The sequence below is a fragment of the Opisthorchis viverrini genome (genome assembly GCF_000715545.1).
Source record: "Opisthorchis viverrini unplaced genomic scaffold opera_v5_245, whole genome shotgun sequence".
In the NCBI taxonomy this organism is placed as follows: domain Eukaryota; kingdom Metazoa; phylum Platyhelminthes; class Trematoda; order Opisthorchiida; family Opisthorchiidae; genus Opisthorchis; species Opisthorchis viverrini.
This window is the reverse complement of record NW_008751904.1, coordinates 196,893-213,606: the sequence shown is the minus strand read 5'-3', so window position 1 is coordinate 213,606 and position 16,714 is coordinate 196,893. Positions and strand designations below refer to the sequence as shown.

The 16,714-nt window shown below is 47.1% G+C and overlaps 1 protein-coding gene across 1 annotated transcript in view; it reads left to right on the top strand.

The window, feature by feature from the left end:
- The window catches only part of T265_08963 (hypothetical protein), a gene marked incomplete at both ends in the record, with an annotated part of 26,954 nt that overhangs the window by 3,472 nt on the left and 6,768 nt on the right, over window positions 1–16,714 (top strand). The window contains 11 exons of the mRNA XM_009174910.1: window positions 58–350; window positions 447–632; window positions 2,886–3,065; window positions 4,524–4,931; window positions 6,639–6,755; window positions 6,841–7,087; window positions 8,383–8,474; window positions 10,000–10,099; window positions 13,337–13,612; window positions 14,628–14,709; window positions 15,796–16,060. Of these exons, the coding sequence (XP_009173174.1) occupies window positions 58–350; window positions 447–632; window positions 2,886–3,065; window positions 4,524–4,931; window positions 6,639–6,755; window positions 6,841–7,087; window positions 8,383–8,474; window positions 10,000–10,099; window positions 13,337–13,612; window positions 14,628–14,709; window positions 15,796–16,060 (2,246 nt within the window). The remainder of the gene's footprint in view (window positions 1–57; window positions 351–446; window positions 633–2,885; window positions 3,066–4,523; window positions 4,932–6,638; window positions 6,756–6,840; window positions 7,088–8,382; window positions 8,475–9,999; window positions 10,100–13,336; window positions 13,613–14,627; window positions 14,710–15,795; window positions 16,061–16,714) is intronic.

The window sequence follows — 16,714 nt, the reverse complement described above, 5'->3', positions numbered from 1 at the left end:
CCCCCCCCCCCCGACCAATTATCTGATTGTTTTCTACTTGTCACTTCCTTTCCACAGTCCTTGCTGAACAAAAGTATGCCGGTTATCCAATGCTTGTCAAGACCATACGTACAGAAACGGAAGACGAGGAGCTGTTTGCTCGCGTTGCGGCCAGTGAGGACTTTTCGGTTCCTCAACCACAGCCCGATTCAACCAAAGCGAATGACACCAAGAATGATCAGCGCCAACGTGAGAGCGCTTCGAACGCAGTGCTCCTTGTGGCCGCTACGGAGCTTGCATACGAGACAGTGGCAACCAGTGCTCTGAATGCCGAAGAATTACGCCGCGAAGGTGGAATTCAAGCGTTACAGGTTTGTCTTCAGTTCGGATTTTTTCTTGCCCGCCTTCCCCCGTTTTTTCTACTTTGCAGCGTATCACATAGATCAGTCCCTCTCTTACCATTTCAGGAAGCGTTCACCCGATGTTCCGTTCTCCTCTCGGCTACGAGCAGTCGACCAAATGATGCTTGTGTTCGTGTGTGTGGCCACATTGTCTCGGTTCTTGCGGCCGCTTCCCAATTCCCTTCGTGCCGTCAGAATATTCAAGAGTTGCCCCAACTAGCTCGTCATGTTCTGCGGTTATTGTACTATCGGGTAAGTTCACAAACGTTGGGTTGTACCGTGCATACGTTCGGTCTTTTTCTTAGATCTGACATAGTTTGTGGTTGTAAGATTTCCCATTTCAAAGACGGTCTTCGTATCCTCGTGGTGCGTTAAGCTGAACAACGCTTTGGATTCACTGAAGCAGATATTGGTCATTTAAGTCAACTGTTCGATCGACTTATCCTCGAAAGAAAGAAAGGATAATCAATGCCGAATGCTCTTCAAGGCGCGGTAAGCGCTAGTACAGTCGAGACTCACACATGAGGCACAAAGTGTCCGTCATACTGGGTCAGGTGTGAAATCCGATAACACTCTACGCCATGTACTACGCACAAAAGTGTTGTAAATACGTAGAGAGCCCGAAATAACGAGTCACTGACTGTGACCTTAGAAAGTCCCAATCCAATAACAGCCTTGATGGATTGTGGAAAGCAGATCCCTCGATCCGTGAATCAAAAAGTTGGCATCACAACCGATTGCACTTAAGGCTGAAACGATGAAGGAATAATCATCAGCACCATTCTCATTCCACAGTCTGTCCGCGCCAGCTTGAGACTATGCTTATGTCTCTCACAGTTGCTCGGCTTTCCAGAACAGCGATTGGGCCAGAGTTGATGAAAGAGGTCGATACAGTTGCTCTCAACTCCCCGCAGACGGTGCATCCCAGGCAACAGGGATGTTTTGCAAGCTTTTTTGTAATCTGATTATGACGAGCACATCTAAAAGCGTGCATGATCCAGTAGGACTGCAGAATATGCACCAAGCTCTCCGGTTGGCCACAGTTTCCACGACAGAAGATCGTCTGGCCTCAATGGCCACGTTGGGCACTTCTGACTCTCTTCCTAAGCAGGTTGCTTGGGAGGTGGATACCGCGTTCAAGCCGTCGATTCAAAAGGAGCGCAGCGACCAAATTTCGTAAACCGCGACCATTAAGGGTTCCAGCGATCAGCAAGCATGTTATGAAAGCATCGGACAAGAATGGATGACACGGAGATCGGCCTCAGTTGGTCCGGTGAAGGATTCAGCAACTTCGAGACTAGCGTAATACGAACACGACACAGATGTGGCGGACAAACCCCAGATTAAGTTGAAATACCCAGCGAGCGCGTTGGTATTGGACTGGCGAAGCATCCTTGGCATGAGCTTTTCTAGACCTGTGGACGGATTGCCCATTGAACGGATCGTACGGGCGACTTCCTCCCCTGTAATAAGCTCGATCAAACTGCGTGACCTGGCCGGCTATCTGCGTGTTTGGAGCAGAGAGCACCTATTTCCAATACTGCTTTGCGTCCAGAGGTAGACTGCAGTTACCTTTGTAGAGATCCTCCCATGTCCCATCGGTCGCAGCAGACACTGCATCGTTCTATCTTTGGTGGTATTGGGTCTGGATGCGGGATAGTGGGCTCGGTGGATCTGCTTTCGGTTGGCCGGCACCCGATGGGCCAGCTGACAACGGTGTTGAGAGACAGGATTCCACGTATGATTTTTCCTTCCTCCTTCTCCTACTACTTGTATCGGTTGCGGCTAACCCCCAAGAGATTCCAGTCCTGAAGCGTCGTGGATTTCATTCGCGACAATCGGGAAGGCTGTGATGGGAGTGGAATTTAGGTGACTGTAGAATCCACATTCACATCGATTTCGTGTCCTAATTGGTCCACACCAAACGGGGAAGAACCAGACTTGAGTTTCGCCCTTATTAGAGCTCACCAGCAACCCTTGGCAGTGCCGGCGTTTGGGGTCCGAACATCTGATATGCCAGACTAGAGTGTTATCACTATTCTGCCGTATATGTTGGACGCACCCGAACAGTCGAATCTGGCAGACGGTGATTGGTTTGTCTGGAGGACAACTGATGTTCGCAGCTTTAGATAAACTTTACAACTCTAACCTGATGCGGTTTGGTGAAAACTGCAGAACAACTGACTGTTCCCACACTCACCTTTTTTCGACTTAAACTCTTTAATTAGTCACAGTGCTGTACATGCGGTTGGGTTGCTGAAAATCCGCCGACCTTATGAGTAGTACATTACGAAGATATGTATCGCGATATTTCAAATATCGTAGCGACTGCAACATGAGGCGGCCTGGTGCAGCACGTTCAGTTGCCTGAGAACATCATAAACGAGAGATTCAGCTGGGTTCCAGGTGAGTCTCCCGAAAAACCAAATTAGTTTGCAAATGAGTTAGTTACGGTGCTATTCAAGTTCTCATTGTTACCCATCATTTCTTTCATTCCATTTGTAGAATCTACCTCAGTTATGTTGCCTGTCAGCCTCGTGTTTGGCCGCATTTTGTATAGACTACTGGCTCTGTGTTACCTGTTATGAGCACGGTGCTCTGTACTTGCTCCTACGTCACGTGTTCGCCTACGACTTTACTTTGGAAGAGGCCGGTGTGAAGACCACAGAGACCAGCAATGACCAGGTTAGTTTGTTGCACTCTCTCTCTCTATTGATGTATATATTTCGTCTGATATGGTCAATTATCCTTTCAATTCGTGACTGGCTCATTGTTCGGTGATGAAGTCCTCTGACTACAAAGACAGTCAGTCAATCTTTTCGAACTCTCAACATGTCATCATTTGGACGGATGTGTCACGTGCAGGACACGGACCAAACGAAGCCATGCCCTAATTGGTCAGAATGTCAACCAATCCGGATCGAGCATCTTTGACTCGACGCTCCTCGCCCCCCTCACGGAGATTCTGGCACGACCTTGTGAAACATTTTGTGATTACCCTACGAATACAGTTGTAATAACCCCCCTTGGTCTCCATAAAGGGCTGTCTGGAGCTACAGTGCCTTTTGATATACCATAGTGGGTGGAGCAGGAAGCCAAGGGACCGACACAGAGTTGTACTACCGTTCAGCAAGACACAACACGACAGGATTGTGTGAAGTAAGGAGGACCAGTATGGCTTTCAGTTAACCGTCTTAAAAGTCACGCTTGACGTCCTCCGTGTGACTTTTGCTACGAAGCAGACAAGCCGAGGATCGCACGAGCTTGGTCACATCCTCCAGATAGCTGCCTGATTCTCAGAGCCATTTTCGTTCAACCAAGAACAGGGGAAGAGATCATGTCCTGACTTGACTGCAACCTCAGTGGCACTGTCCTACGTGGATGCAGGTCCCAAGACGTGTCACATCGAGATGTTAGGTCGACTGACGTTCATGACCCAGTTCCACACCTAATGGCATTCTTGTATTCAAGTTGCCACCTCCAATGCCTGGTTGACTCCCGCACCGACGGGTCATGCTGGATATATAAGTCATCGTAATAAGCTGCTGTCTTTGCATGTCGACCCGCTATTCACTGGAGAACAGAAACTCTGAAAGCGAGAATCACTAAGAGTTACACACGATTTCTAGTCTGATTAGGCTCATCTGTTGGAGAGGTTTAGCGCGCAAACTGCTGCCTTTGGCCCCAGGTGATAGTTGGATAACCGCTTCTTGGATACCTGACGCGCCAAATGGTTCGAATTACTATATCTCCTCGTGATTGAGGAAACTACTTTTCCCCATGAGTAGTATTTTCACGTGTTCCTTGGGTTTTAGCCCTTGTTCTCTTTACGCAGTTCTCCGGTTTCTCTTATTCCTAAATCATTTTACTTGAATTGAGCGCACTCGGCGTATCCCATAGAGTTTTATCCTCTGAGCCTCCCTTTCGGTACCTCTGCTTACCTTCCATGTAGTTGACAGCCACAGTTTCTGAATCGCCGTTTTATCCCAAGTTCTCTATTTGAATACGACCGGTTGTATGATGAGCATTATCGTTGACAATTTAGATATCTGTGTGTATTCTGTTTTGTGGTTTCACCGTCTCCCTTAATAGTACTGATCAACTTTTCTTGATGTCCCCGTGTGTCATTTCTACCGCGCCTAGGTGGTCACAAATCGGCTCGCGCTGCTCAGTCTCTGGGCCATCGGACGCCTGCTGAATGGCTACCAGTCCAGTCACGAAGTTACCGAGGAGAGCTATATGCTACGTGAGGGCCCCCAAGTACACGAGGCGTTGTCTCGTCTTCTGACGCCCCATTTCACTCGAAAAATTGCTGATCTATCTACCTTTGACCCCGGTGTTGCCGGGCATCAAAAGTCCGACGAAAAGTCGGTCCCCGACCCGCCAGTGCTAAACGATTTTCCATTGGACACAGCGCGGGGCAGGTATATTCGTTCGTTGGCCAAACTGCTGACCACCAATTCCGTGACCCCTTATTTGATTTGGGACAATCGCTGTCGTGCCGAGTTGGAGGTCATGTTGGATGCGCATATCCAGCAGTTGATTCGAACGGTACGTTGTTGTTTCTTTGACAATCTCTCCCTCTCCCTGTGTCTCATGCAGATTGCTGTGGTCGATAGCAACATTCTGGCAAACACTTCAAGTTTGAAGTCACGTTTATCAGCCGTTGATCACCAATGTCTTGTTAGCCATTTGCTTAACTTGTAATTGCCACTTCGGGTCTGTCATTTGAGGGAATACTTCTCATTGAACACATTCGAAACTTGTGAAATGCCTCCGTTAAGGTTAACAGTACGACTTGTTATCCAGGATGGGATCCTCGTGGTTCTCACTGAGCCTTGTTGGGGACGCTGCAAGATAGGTCGACTAATCCATCTCCAGAATGAGCGTCTGGAGATGAAGGCACTTCAGAATGACTGTAGTAAGCTAGCACCAAGTCCCTTCCTCTTCCATCTATATTTTTTTCTTCAAAGTAATGCATCGATGTTGAACAATGGTGTTATAACGTCGATAAGACAATACTCCCGGTGCAACTCATATCATAGAGGAGACCGGTCCTCTTTGGAGTCGCTGGCTGCTCATTTATAATTCCGACTTGGGGCTTTGCCAGCCTTAGTCGAGTTTCCTCGGATCCCCATCAAGTTAGCCCGGCAACTCCCAAAGTGATTAGGAGTTTAATCGATGACACCACGGAAATCTTAATGTGCTCATACCATGACAGGTCAGCACATCCGAAGAACGGCGCAACCTTGCTAAATTTGTTTGGGTATGTCATTCTGGGGTGATCGGTCTTTTCGTACATTCAGAGTTGCAATAATACCTTCTTCTCAAGAAATACACTCACATGTGAATCAATTCGGTTTTCACGAGAGGCTCAACTGAATCTCTCGTTTATTATGTCCTCCAGCTGGATGTGCTGCACACAGGCCGCCTCATGATTCGGTTGGCACGATATTCGAGATATCGCAGTATATTTTCATAAAGGAAACTACTCACAAGGTTGCTGAAAACTCTTCGACAGCCCACGACCGGTTTCGCCCTTCTTGGGGCTCATCAGGTAGGCGCTGTCCTCGAGTTTCCGTCAACCTTAAGGCGAAACCGGTCGTGGACTGTCGACGAATTTTCAGCGACCTTATGAGTAGCGGATTACAAATATATATGTATCGTGATATATCAAATATCGTAGCGACTGAAACATGAGGCGGCCTGGTGCAGCACATTCAGTTGCCTGAGAACATCATAAACGAGAGATTCAGCTGGGTTCCAGGTGAGTCTCTCGCAAAGCCAGATTAGTTTGCAAATGAGTTTACTTCGCCAGGTTCAGTAACTTCTTAATCTACCTTCCACCAGATGCAGGGACAACGTCTTAAAGTATTTTGATCAGATATTACTCGCACGTTTCACCAGCAGTACATGTTTTTACACTGGTATCTGGCTCTCGTTACTCAAAATTAAATCTTTCTCATATATATGCTGATCGAATCATCGTTGAACAAAACTGTGGCAGCTACAACCACCGTACGACAAGTACGCGGTTACTACAGCTGACAATGATGATGATGATGATGATGATGACGATGATGATGATGATGATGATGACGATGATGATGATGATGATGATGACGATGATGATGATGATGATGATGACGATGATGATGATGATGATGATGACGATGATGATGATGATGATGATGACGATGATGATGATGATGATGATGATATACTGATCGGACCATGCATTTCTTTCTGACCATACAGGGCGAGTGCGATCTGGATGCACCGACTCGTTTCATTCACAGCACCTACGCTCACGAACTCCTTGTCGGTGAAGTGTTTGTCCGACTGTACAACAAACAACCCACTTACCAACTCGAAGTGAGTCCGCCAGCCATGCTTTGTTTGTTCATCCGGCTACAAACAACCGATACCTCACCCGTGCCTTTTTTTAAATACTTTCTAGAATCCTAAAGGCTTTGCCATCGACCTGTTACGGTTCATCGCTGAAGAAGTCCCTAACCTAACCCCGAAACGGGCGGTAAAAGCTGACTTCCCCACGGAGGAGACCACACAGGGAGCGCGTGAGACCAAAACAAATTCTGATTCCTCTGTTTCGCTGGTCGACTTGGATGACATTGACTGGGCCGCAGAAGAGACGAACATGTCCGATTTGTGTGTGGCGCGTCTGAGTGCAGCATTGGAGGCGTTGAGTAATGTAATTCATCACAACTCAGGCGAGTTCCCGTATTCCGTTCTGATGCCCCTGTTTTTAACACAATCTTTATTGTTTTGCAGAGGACACTTCACAATGTTCTGGGGCGAGATAGCCCAAGTGGTTAGAACGCGAATGTGCTGACCGGAAGGTCCGTGGTTCAAACCCGACCTCTGCCACTCGACTTCCCCTTTCTAGGCTTAGGCGACCTGGCAGTATCCCAGCCCTCGTGCTTCCTCCGGGTGGCATGGCAGCTAGGCACCGGAAGGGTGTTTTTTATTATTTTTTTATTCGATCACAATGTTCTATCATTGACGTGAGACTCTGGATGGACACGCCGAGAGTATTGTTCCATTTTATTTACTGTGAAGGGAGACTGATGTAGTTCCCTCACTGTAGTACACCATCTACGACTAACTGGTGCCTTCCGGGCAGTTGGACATCAGTGTTTTCGGATTTCACTACCCATGTAACATCTCGATTTCCGATCTTGATCCTTCACTGAGGGGAAAACGGTACTGTAATGCGTACCAACCTCGCAACAGTTTTCGGCATTTGTGAGACTCTGGTGTAGGTTAACAACTTTAATGGTTCTTGTTAGCCCATGGGTCATAACTTTGGGGTTAAGTTATCCACGAAAAGTTGGCCAGCTCATCAACTATGCAATGCGGAACCACATTGCCTGGAAGCCTCAAAACCGAGAGATTCACCTAGGTTCCAGGTGAGTCTCTCACAAAACCAAATTAGTTTGCAAATTAGTGTATTTCGCACAATTTGGTTTCAAGTAGAACATAAAGTTGACTGCGTCTACCTGATGAGCCCCAAGAAGGGCGAAACCGGTCGTGGGCTGTCGACGAATTTTCAGCAACCTTATGAGTAACGCATTACAAATACACATTGTGTGATGTTTTTTTACTGATCTGGTTTGGGCGATACCAACTGCGAAAGCCGAACTATCATAACCGTCTGGTTCCGCGTGTGTTGATACAGAGTCTTATGCCGGACAGTTGACTACTCTATAACTTGTATTCACGGGATCTACAGAACCGATCCATTTTCAGCATCGGGTTTCGCTCCGATTTTCAGTTCCTCTCTTGTTTTTTCACCTGCTACACGTCGGATAACAATGGTCCCAGGGAACATTGTCACCCATGTATGAACAGAGGTGACAACGGATGCCTCAGCTTTGTGCGCTTTCTGTTCGAAGTTCCCACATAATCTAACTTTCCAGTGTCGTCTCCCCTTCTGGTCGAACCACACGTGATAACTCTTTGTTTTTCATCCTTTACTCAGGTGTCGAAATTCAGTGCATTGGACATTTCCCCCTGCTTTTCTCTGTGATGGGTTTGCATGGATACCCGGAGTTGCAAACACGTTCCATCGAGGTAAGTCTGCAGATTTCCCCTGTTACCTGTTGTCCATCTTCTGACCTCCACTTTGGTGATGCAGGATATCCCTCTGATTCTACAGGGTCACATGAGCAGTCCGTCGGTGATTTGATCCTTGGTAGTACTTGAATTCTTGCTGTAACTCGTCGCTGCACACAGCGACCTTCAAGGAGCACTCCACTTCAAGAAGCAGTCCACGACGACGTCGCTGGTGAGGTTAGTCTAGTGTGTGTCATCCAGAATTGGCTAATGTCAGCAGAACCTCAGAAATGTCTTGCGAACTCCGTCATATTAAAGAGGTGGCCGTAATATTCTGGGCTGAATAGCCCTGCATTTGTGGACGCCGGTCAGCCAGTTTGGCTGGTGTGAACGAAGGTTATTTGGTTCCAATTGCGACAGTTTTGATCCGGAGGATACAGGGAAAGACAGATGAATCGCTACTTGTTGAATAGAATGGCTTGAGCTTGTTGACCTATATTATCTCCACTTTCCCTTTAATTAGAAATTTGGATGAATGGACACTGAAGTTGACAGCTTCACTGAACGAGGGCTGTTGGCTGCGTGATTCGACCACCGTGCTTCCTCCGGGGGGCATATCTGCTGATTCGCCGATCTGTGGTATCTACTGCCGACCCGCTCTAGTGCCTGATGCCGGAGAAAAAGACTCAGAGAAGGAACCACAACAGCTATATTCCGAAAAAGCGAGTGCGAAAAGCACAACGGTCTCAAGCTACTTATTAAAGGACACTGTCTGAACTTAGTCCAATGCTGACGCACACGGTCTGGCTTTGGTACGAGGCTGTGACATGCTGCATATTGCGGGAGCGTTGTCTGACCTTGATCAACGCTGACTCGCGCTGTCTGGGTTCGATACAAGGCTGTGGTGTGCTGCGTGTTGTCTGTCTGGTCAACATCTAGCGGAGCTGAGAGTCTCGGTAGATTTCGGGCATTCAGTGATTGCTTTCAGGAAGCTGACCTTCCTGTTACAGCTATTCTTGGTGTACCTTCTCCGCGGGGTGTTCGTCCAAAAAGGCGGAGATTGCAGACACGACAGGGACTTTCTAGTTTTCTCACTAATCCATAGGTTAGATCAGGTGGACAACAGCGACTGCAGGATGGTATCACCAAACTGTTCCACAGAAAGAGAGATCGCCAACTTAACGACTTGGTTGCGAGCATCTGTTCCAGTGCACCGACAAAACGTTTCCACATTCCGATACACCGCTCAAGTGGGTTCTACTTCTGGTGATGACCAAGTACGTTTTGGTCTGACCTGTTTTAGGCTGTTGACTAGAGTGGTGTGTGACCACACTATACCATCGATAAACCTCGTGAACTACTTCACCGTACAGGGAACATACTCTTGCCGTCCGTGCCTGTAAGTCATGGCATAGAAGGCCGCATTTTAGTTCTAGTTGAGCTCAGCATTTTCGCAGTAACCTGGGTTCGAATCCAACCAATCTTGTGTTATATTGCCCTTCATTTACCTTGTCTTTCACATCTTGCCTTTAAAATACCACAGGTCATTCAAGCTGTGTCAACCAACAACGAGTGCTTGAACGATATGGCCGCGTCCCACCTACTCGTCTCCATGGTTATGCTGTTTCCCAGTCTGCCTCAGTGTAAGTGATCTCCAGTCGAGTGTTTTGTACCGTTTGTTTTCATTAGCTCCCGTCACTCCGCAACATATTGGAAACACCACGTATGGTGGGCGTTTCTGTGGTGTCTCTCTGTGTGCATATCGACAAGGAGCTTTGTTATCCTGGATACGTACTCTTGTCTTCGATGTTCAATGGAAACCCTAAGGATGAACTGAGGTAGCTCAAAATAACATCACCGGGGTCATAAGGACACCACTGTCCTCGTTCTTGCTTTTTTAATCGAGAACCTCTTGTGTCGTTTGCTCGGGCCGCGTTTGCTAACTTGAGACACCTATGGGCGTCAGAATGGTTTATCTCTGAATCTGAAGGGACGTGTGTATCAAGCTACAGTACGGGCTGTTTTGTTGTATGGCTGTGAGACTTGGCCTATTCGGGCAGCGGAACTGAGACGTCTTCAGGTGTTCGACAATCGTTGTCTCAGAACCATAGCTCGCATGGGTTGGTGTCGGCGAATCCGTAATGAGGCAGTTAGAAAGCGCGTTTTCGGTTGTGTAACGGGTACTTCCATTGAAGAATGTGTCCAGCATCAGAAGCTGCGTTGGTTGGGACATGTGTTACGTATGCGGAACCATCGTTTGTCGAAGAGAGTGCTGTTTTCCATGCCCAATTCAGAGTGGCTTAAACAGAGAGGTGGCCAACCCTTGACTTGGCAGAGGAGTATGAAGGAGATCACGAAACGCTTGGGTGCTGTCGGTGCTACTCGCCTTCCAGGATGGGGACCACGTGATCCTCACTGTGCCTGGTTGGAGACACTACAAGATATGGCTGCCAACCGATCTCAGTGGTGTTCTTGTTGTTAGTTTCTATCCAGATTGCCTGAGTGGATGTCTGGAGGTATATGCACCTCGGAATGATGTGGTAAGCTAGCACTAAATCACTTCCCCGTCCACCTTCATTCTTTTCTTTACAATAAGGCTTTCAAATAAGTCATGGTCGTACGGCAGTGAAGCATCGGTGTTGAACACTGATGTCACGCTGTCGATGATGATGATGACGTTTGCTTTTACTTGGGAACTTAGCCTTGCCGTATGGTCATCGTCATCATCATCATCAAAGACGGCAACATCAGTGTTGACTGCAGTATGCCTGGTCTCTTCACTCTTTCGGTCGTTTCTGATCGAACCAGTTAGCAGGCAGAATCACTGCACGGGTGCTTCGTATTATCTCAGGCCTGGATAGTTCAGGGTTTGAAGGTCCTTGGTTCGAACGCAGTCCTCAATTCTCGATGGTTCCTGTCTAAATAATCGTTCAGCCATAAAATTCCGTCGCTGCCTAACTGCCATGCCATACCATCTGGTTGCCAAAGGCTAGAAAGGAGCAGTCGAGATAGCCGGTTCGGGTTCGTACCATGGTCAACACGTTCTCACCTTGAACAGTGATCTATCTCAAGCCCTGTCTAAACTTAAACAGCCTGGATTTATCTCAGCTCAAGTGCTTCCTTCGAGTTTGCATATCGGCGTTGCATTGACGAAACCCTATAGTTAAATTAAGATTTTTTCTTCCAGGATACATTGTCAGCATTCATTAGATCTGGGTTTTCACGACAAACAGCACTTATTTTAGCCTTTGCGACGGGTTGAAAAGCGTTTTCCACACATTCGACTTCCGTTATTGGATATTTCGCACCCAAAGTGCCTCACTGCCAACCGGTTTGTTTGCCATGCACTCGGTCAGTGGGTGAGATAATAAACCGCAAAGAAAACAAATTATCTATTTTGAGATAGCTAGAGAACTTTTTCGCTCAAGTCGAACGGCCACCCAATTTTCACTGGTGGGCTTCAGGATTTGTTTTGTCTGTTTTTCGCCCACTATATTTCGGTCTCTTCTCGTAACTCGGTTCCATTCGCTGTTCCGTCTTTTCTGTAATGTGTTGCTTGTTATAGGATATTTCCTTGCTCCTCACTTGACGTGTCACCCGAAGATTTCACTACTTATCAGGAAGGTCAGATTCCTGAAATCAACTTCTGAACGCCCGGAACCTACTGCTCCACCAAAAGCTCAACTGGAAAGCCGGCAAGCATCCAGGCCAGTCAATCATTCGATCAATTCAGTAAAACCTGATGAGTGTTCTCTGCGCCACAGAAGCACGACCGAATGTGATCAGCGTTCAGGCTTTTCACAGAGGCACGATCGATGTTGATGGGTGATCACTAACGCCTATCAGACAGCCTGGATCAATGTCAGAAAGTCCCCTTTAAATAGCGTGGGGCCGTTGTAACTTTTGCACTCGCATTCGTTCTCGCTCTCTCACTCACTCGCTTGTTCGGAATATAGCTGTTGTGTTCCCTTCTGTGAGTCTTTTCTCTCCGACACTAGGCACTGGAGCGGGTCAGCAGCAGATACCTCAGACTGACGAATCAGCAGACATAACACTACTCAGGAATAATTCGTTTGCGTACGCCCACTTTACGATCTTCCCAAAACGTCTCATAAATGTCTAGCAATGGAGATATTTTGTTGTGGTACGTCCCGTTCAACGTAGCTCAATCGGTCATCTGGTTCGTTTGAACTGTGCTCTGATACACCTGCCTTATTAGGTTACCGCACTCCTTCAATGGTGTATACCACGGTTACTTGTCATCCTCCCGTAACAAAATGTTGGACTTTTTGATACCTCGAGAGTTCTTTATCCTCATCCCTTAGGTAGTTCGGGTCACCGCCTTAGGAAGTCTTTTGGAAGGCGTAGCGATGTGTCAGAACATTGTAAATTGTCATCTTTGATGATTGTGGCAATTTTCCGCATATTTTTTATCGTCAACCCACTCAAGCGTATGTTAGTTTCCGTCACCTGTCATGTGCGCTGGTTTGTTTGGCGGCGGTTAATGTCTGTGTTCTATTGTTCAGTCGTATGTTAGTTTCCGTCACCTGTCATGTGCGCTGGTTTGTTTGGCGGCGGTCAATGTCTGTATTCTGATTGTTCAGTTAATTGTCTCGCCTTTCATCTTATTGGTCGATTTAGGTAGGTCGCCAGACTACTCGATTGGTTGTTTTCGAAGTCTCCATACGACACTTGATTGGGCCCTGCAAAGAGACTTCACTGACCAGCCGTTCCCAGCAAAAGACTCTTACTGCGCACCGGACATATTTCAGCTTCCGCGTCTGCACCATACGCACTTTTTGTTTAGTTTTGCTAACGAGAACATCTATACACTCCGTTTACCTTCGACTTCCGTGTAATGTTCTCTACCACCTTCTCAGGTCACCACCTGCTTGTGGAAACATTTGACCACTTGGTTATGTGCACCGCTCTGCTCAAAGAGCTGGTCTACTGTGGTGGATTGGTTTATCTGCTGGAAATTCTGGTCCGATCTCCAATACGTCGTGTACGCGAGGCTGTGGCGAATCTACTCTCACGTTGTCTGGTCGACAAACAGGTGGGCAGACGAATTCAAGCCCTACTCGGTCAATACTTGCCGCCGATTTTTCCCGAGACCCTGCGTGACTCCCCTGATTCGTTCCTTCATCTATTTGACTGTGAGTTCCCCATTCTACATTCTTTCGAGCCTCCATAAAGCAGCTGGCCTCCAGCAACGCTCAATAATTCATCAATTGGAACGTTGCTAGACTATTATGTGCCTTTCCGGAATGTGGCTTCTTTTCGATGAGGGGGAGAACAATCACCAGCTGGGGATGATGAGGAACACCCTCGTAAGCTTATCCGAATGACTAGATGTTGCTCAGTTAAGGCGGAAGGTCTGTGATTCGAACTCTACCTCTTCACCCGGATTACTCCTTTCTAGGGGGTGCTCTTTCGGGTNTTCGAACTCTACCTCTTCACCCAGATTACTCCTTTCTAGGTGGTGCTTCTTTCGGGTGGCTCGTCTCCGAAAGAGTGTTACAGCTGAACGACGTTCTATGCAACTCGCATCAACTCGCAACCCGTCTGTCTGTCCGTTTCGACTAGCTTTGGATAACACAAACAGTACCTTATTGATGAACCAACCGTATTGACGCTACTCATTCTTGGTTGTGGGTCCGTCTGGTTGCTTCATGTTTTGCAATGTCTTTTCTTCCTCATGTTCTCCTTGTTTTACCTCCTTCCTGAGAGGACTGGCTAAACTGTCGAATCAAGGCGCCATTGGCGAATGAGCCTCACCCGACAGTAGTCAAGCGCACAGCGACAGGCGAATTTAGCTAAACAGTCTGGCCAGAAAATGATAGCACGCACACCACTGTGTGCTATGTCCTACAGGTCTCTAACCACGTGCATGCACGATCGCGTGGACCCCAGCCAGTAATCCGCAAAGATCCCACTGCAGTCAGTTTGACTGTGACCGCATTCATTTCACGTTGCCGTGTCATGGCTTTGCTCGAAGCACACGCACCCAACTGTTCCATTTGATTTGTGATGTCGCGTTGGTGGTCAGTTTGTTGACTATCTGATTACCATAACTAACCGCATGTGAACAGTGCTTACAGCCACTGAGCTAGATATGGAGGCTTAGCTTCAATAACCTTTTCGTTTTCCTTCACTTCCTTCTCGTTCAAGCGGATCACGAAAACCCCGAACTGATCTGGAATGTCGATTTTCGTGACAAATTGTCCGAGGAACTGAGCACCCAGGCGACTGAGTGAGTTAGTTCTTCACTGGTTAAACATTGCTTTCTAATTCATTGGGAAACCCGAATTTACTGCAAATTTCGAGCGTCTTCTATACGGATGTTTAGTCACTCAGTTGTATTGATTCTAAGTCAGTTGTGTGTTCACTTGAATTTCTTAACCCTTCAGCTCAGCTGCCATGTTTGAGGTGCGGATGTGCCATTTTTCCTGGTTGATTTGTTGCCTCGGCTGATGAGTGGTATACAAAGTGAACTGCCGACGAATTTTCAGCAACCTTATGAGTAGTGCATCACAAATATGAATGTATCGCGATATCTCGAATATCGTAGCGAGTGAAACATGAGGCGGCCTGGTGCAGCACATTCAGTTGCCGGGACACATCGCAAACAAGAGATTCCGCTGGGTTCCAGATGAGTCTCACAGAATCAAATTAGTTCGCTAATTTCGTGCAATTTGGTTTCAAGTGGAACACCTGGTTGACGGAAATATCGGAGAAGCGCCTACCCGATGAGTCTAAAAAGACCGAAACCAGTCGTGGACTGTCGCAGCAACCTTATGAGTAGTACATCACAGGGATACATTGGTGATATCGATCAGTTTATGTTTGAACATGAAAACTAGGGACCCCAATCGGTCAGTCTCAATCAATAGGTTCTGTTTAGGAGACTCGCATGATCACACTTTCGGTCGACACCGGTTTACCAGCCGGTGTACAGGTCAAAGATGAGCAGATCACTGTTCGGAAGCTCTGACGTTTTGTCCTGACAAACTGTTTACTCACGACTGACTGACTGTTGATTAGTGGTCAGATTGTTTGTCTAACTGGTCAATTATCTTCACTAGGGGTTTGGCAATTATCAAACAGTGCGTTCAGATATCAACTGAGCGTTTGTAGTGCGGCGGGCCTAGTTTGTTTGCGAATAGCTTGGTCGTGACGCACTATGTAGCCAGTCCCATCTTCACCACCTGGTGAGTCTGAAAATATGTGTAAGGGTTCGCGCCACTGTGCTCCAACCGCACTTTCCCGTGAGTTTTTTCCCCAGGAACTATGAGTCCAACCGATCTCCTTCGTGTCTCATACATTCTTCATCTCTCAGATTCTATTCGGCTCAGCTACAAAACCCGCAGATTCGCTGGTCCATACCAGACTCGTTCGCGGTCTCCTATGCGGATGTGTTTATGAAAGCCGCGTCGGAACGTAGACGAAACAATGTGCAATCAAGCGAGGAGGAGGAATTGATGGCCTCTCTGGGTCCGGTGATCATCGCTGGGGTCTACGTACACTTGTATGTGGCTAGCCCAGGTTGGGTATTGCGACGACCCGAGCTATTTTTGGACTCTGTCATGGATACTTGGATAGAGGTATGTTCTCGATTGTGCAGACATCCTATTCCACGACCATTCAGAATTCTCCAGTTTATTGTGTCATACTCATGTCACTGCGTTTCTGGTCGCTTCTGATCACTGCTCAGTGTTGTGCTGGCTACTCTCATACGAATCGTACCGAATACATGATTGCAAATTGTCTCTAAATGGGGATGCGTTTATCCTCAGCTACTCAGTTTGTTCCTACCTCCTCTTTATGGTGTGACTAAATAGTTTCGATCCGATACATCACATAGTGCTCACATCTGGCGTGGACTTCTTGATTCGAAGGTAGATGATACATTGAAATCGCGAAATTTTTCAGAATGTGCTGTACACTGTATGCATCAACTCCATCATTCTTCCAGTAGCAGAATCAGGCAAACTTTTCAGCCACATTCCTCTCTTCGCGGATGGTGACCAAATTGGTATTTCACTCCGGTTGTCAGCTTCTCATGATCTGTGTTTTCTTTCATTTTCTGTACGGTGTTTTTATCATTCCTGTCAGCCGTTAGGCTCCTCTGCCCGCATGTTGTCTGAGGTCAAATAAATCCTGTAAACCAATGACCATTTACAGGCAATTAGTTAATCGATATATATATATATATATATATATATATATATATATATATATATATATATCATGTCTCA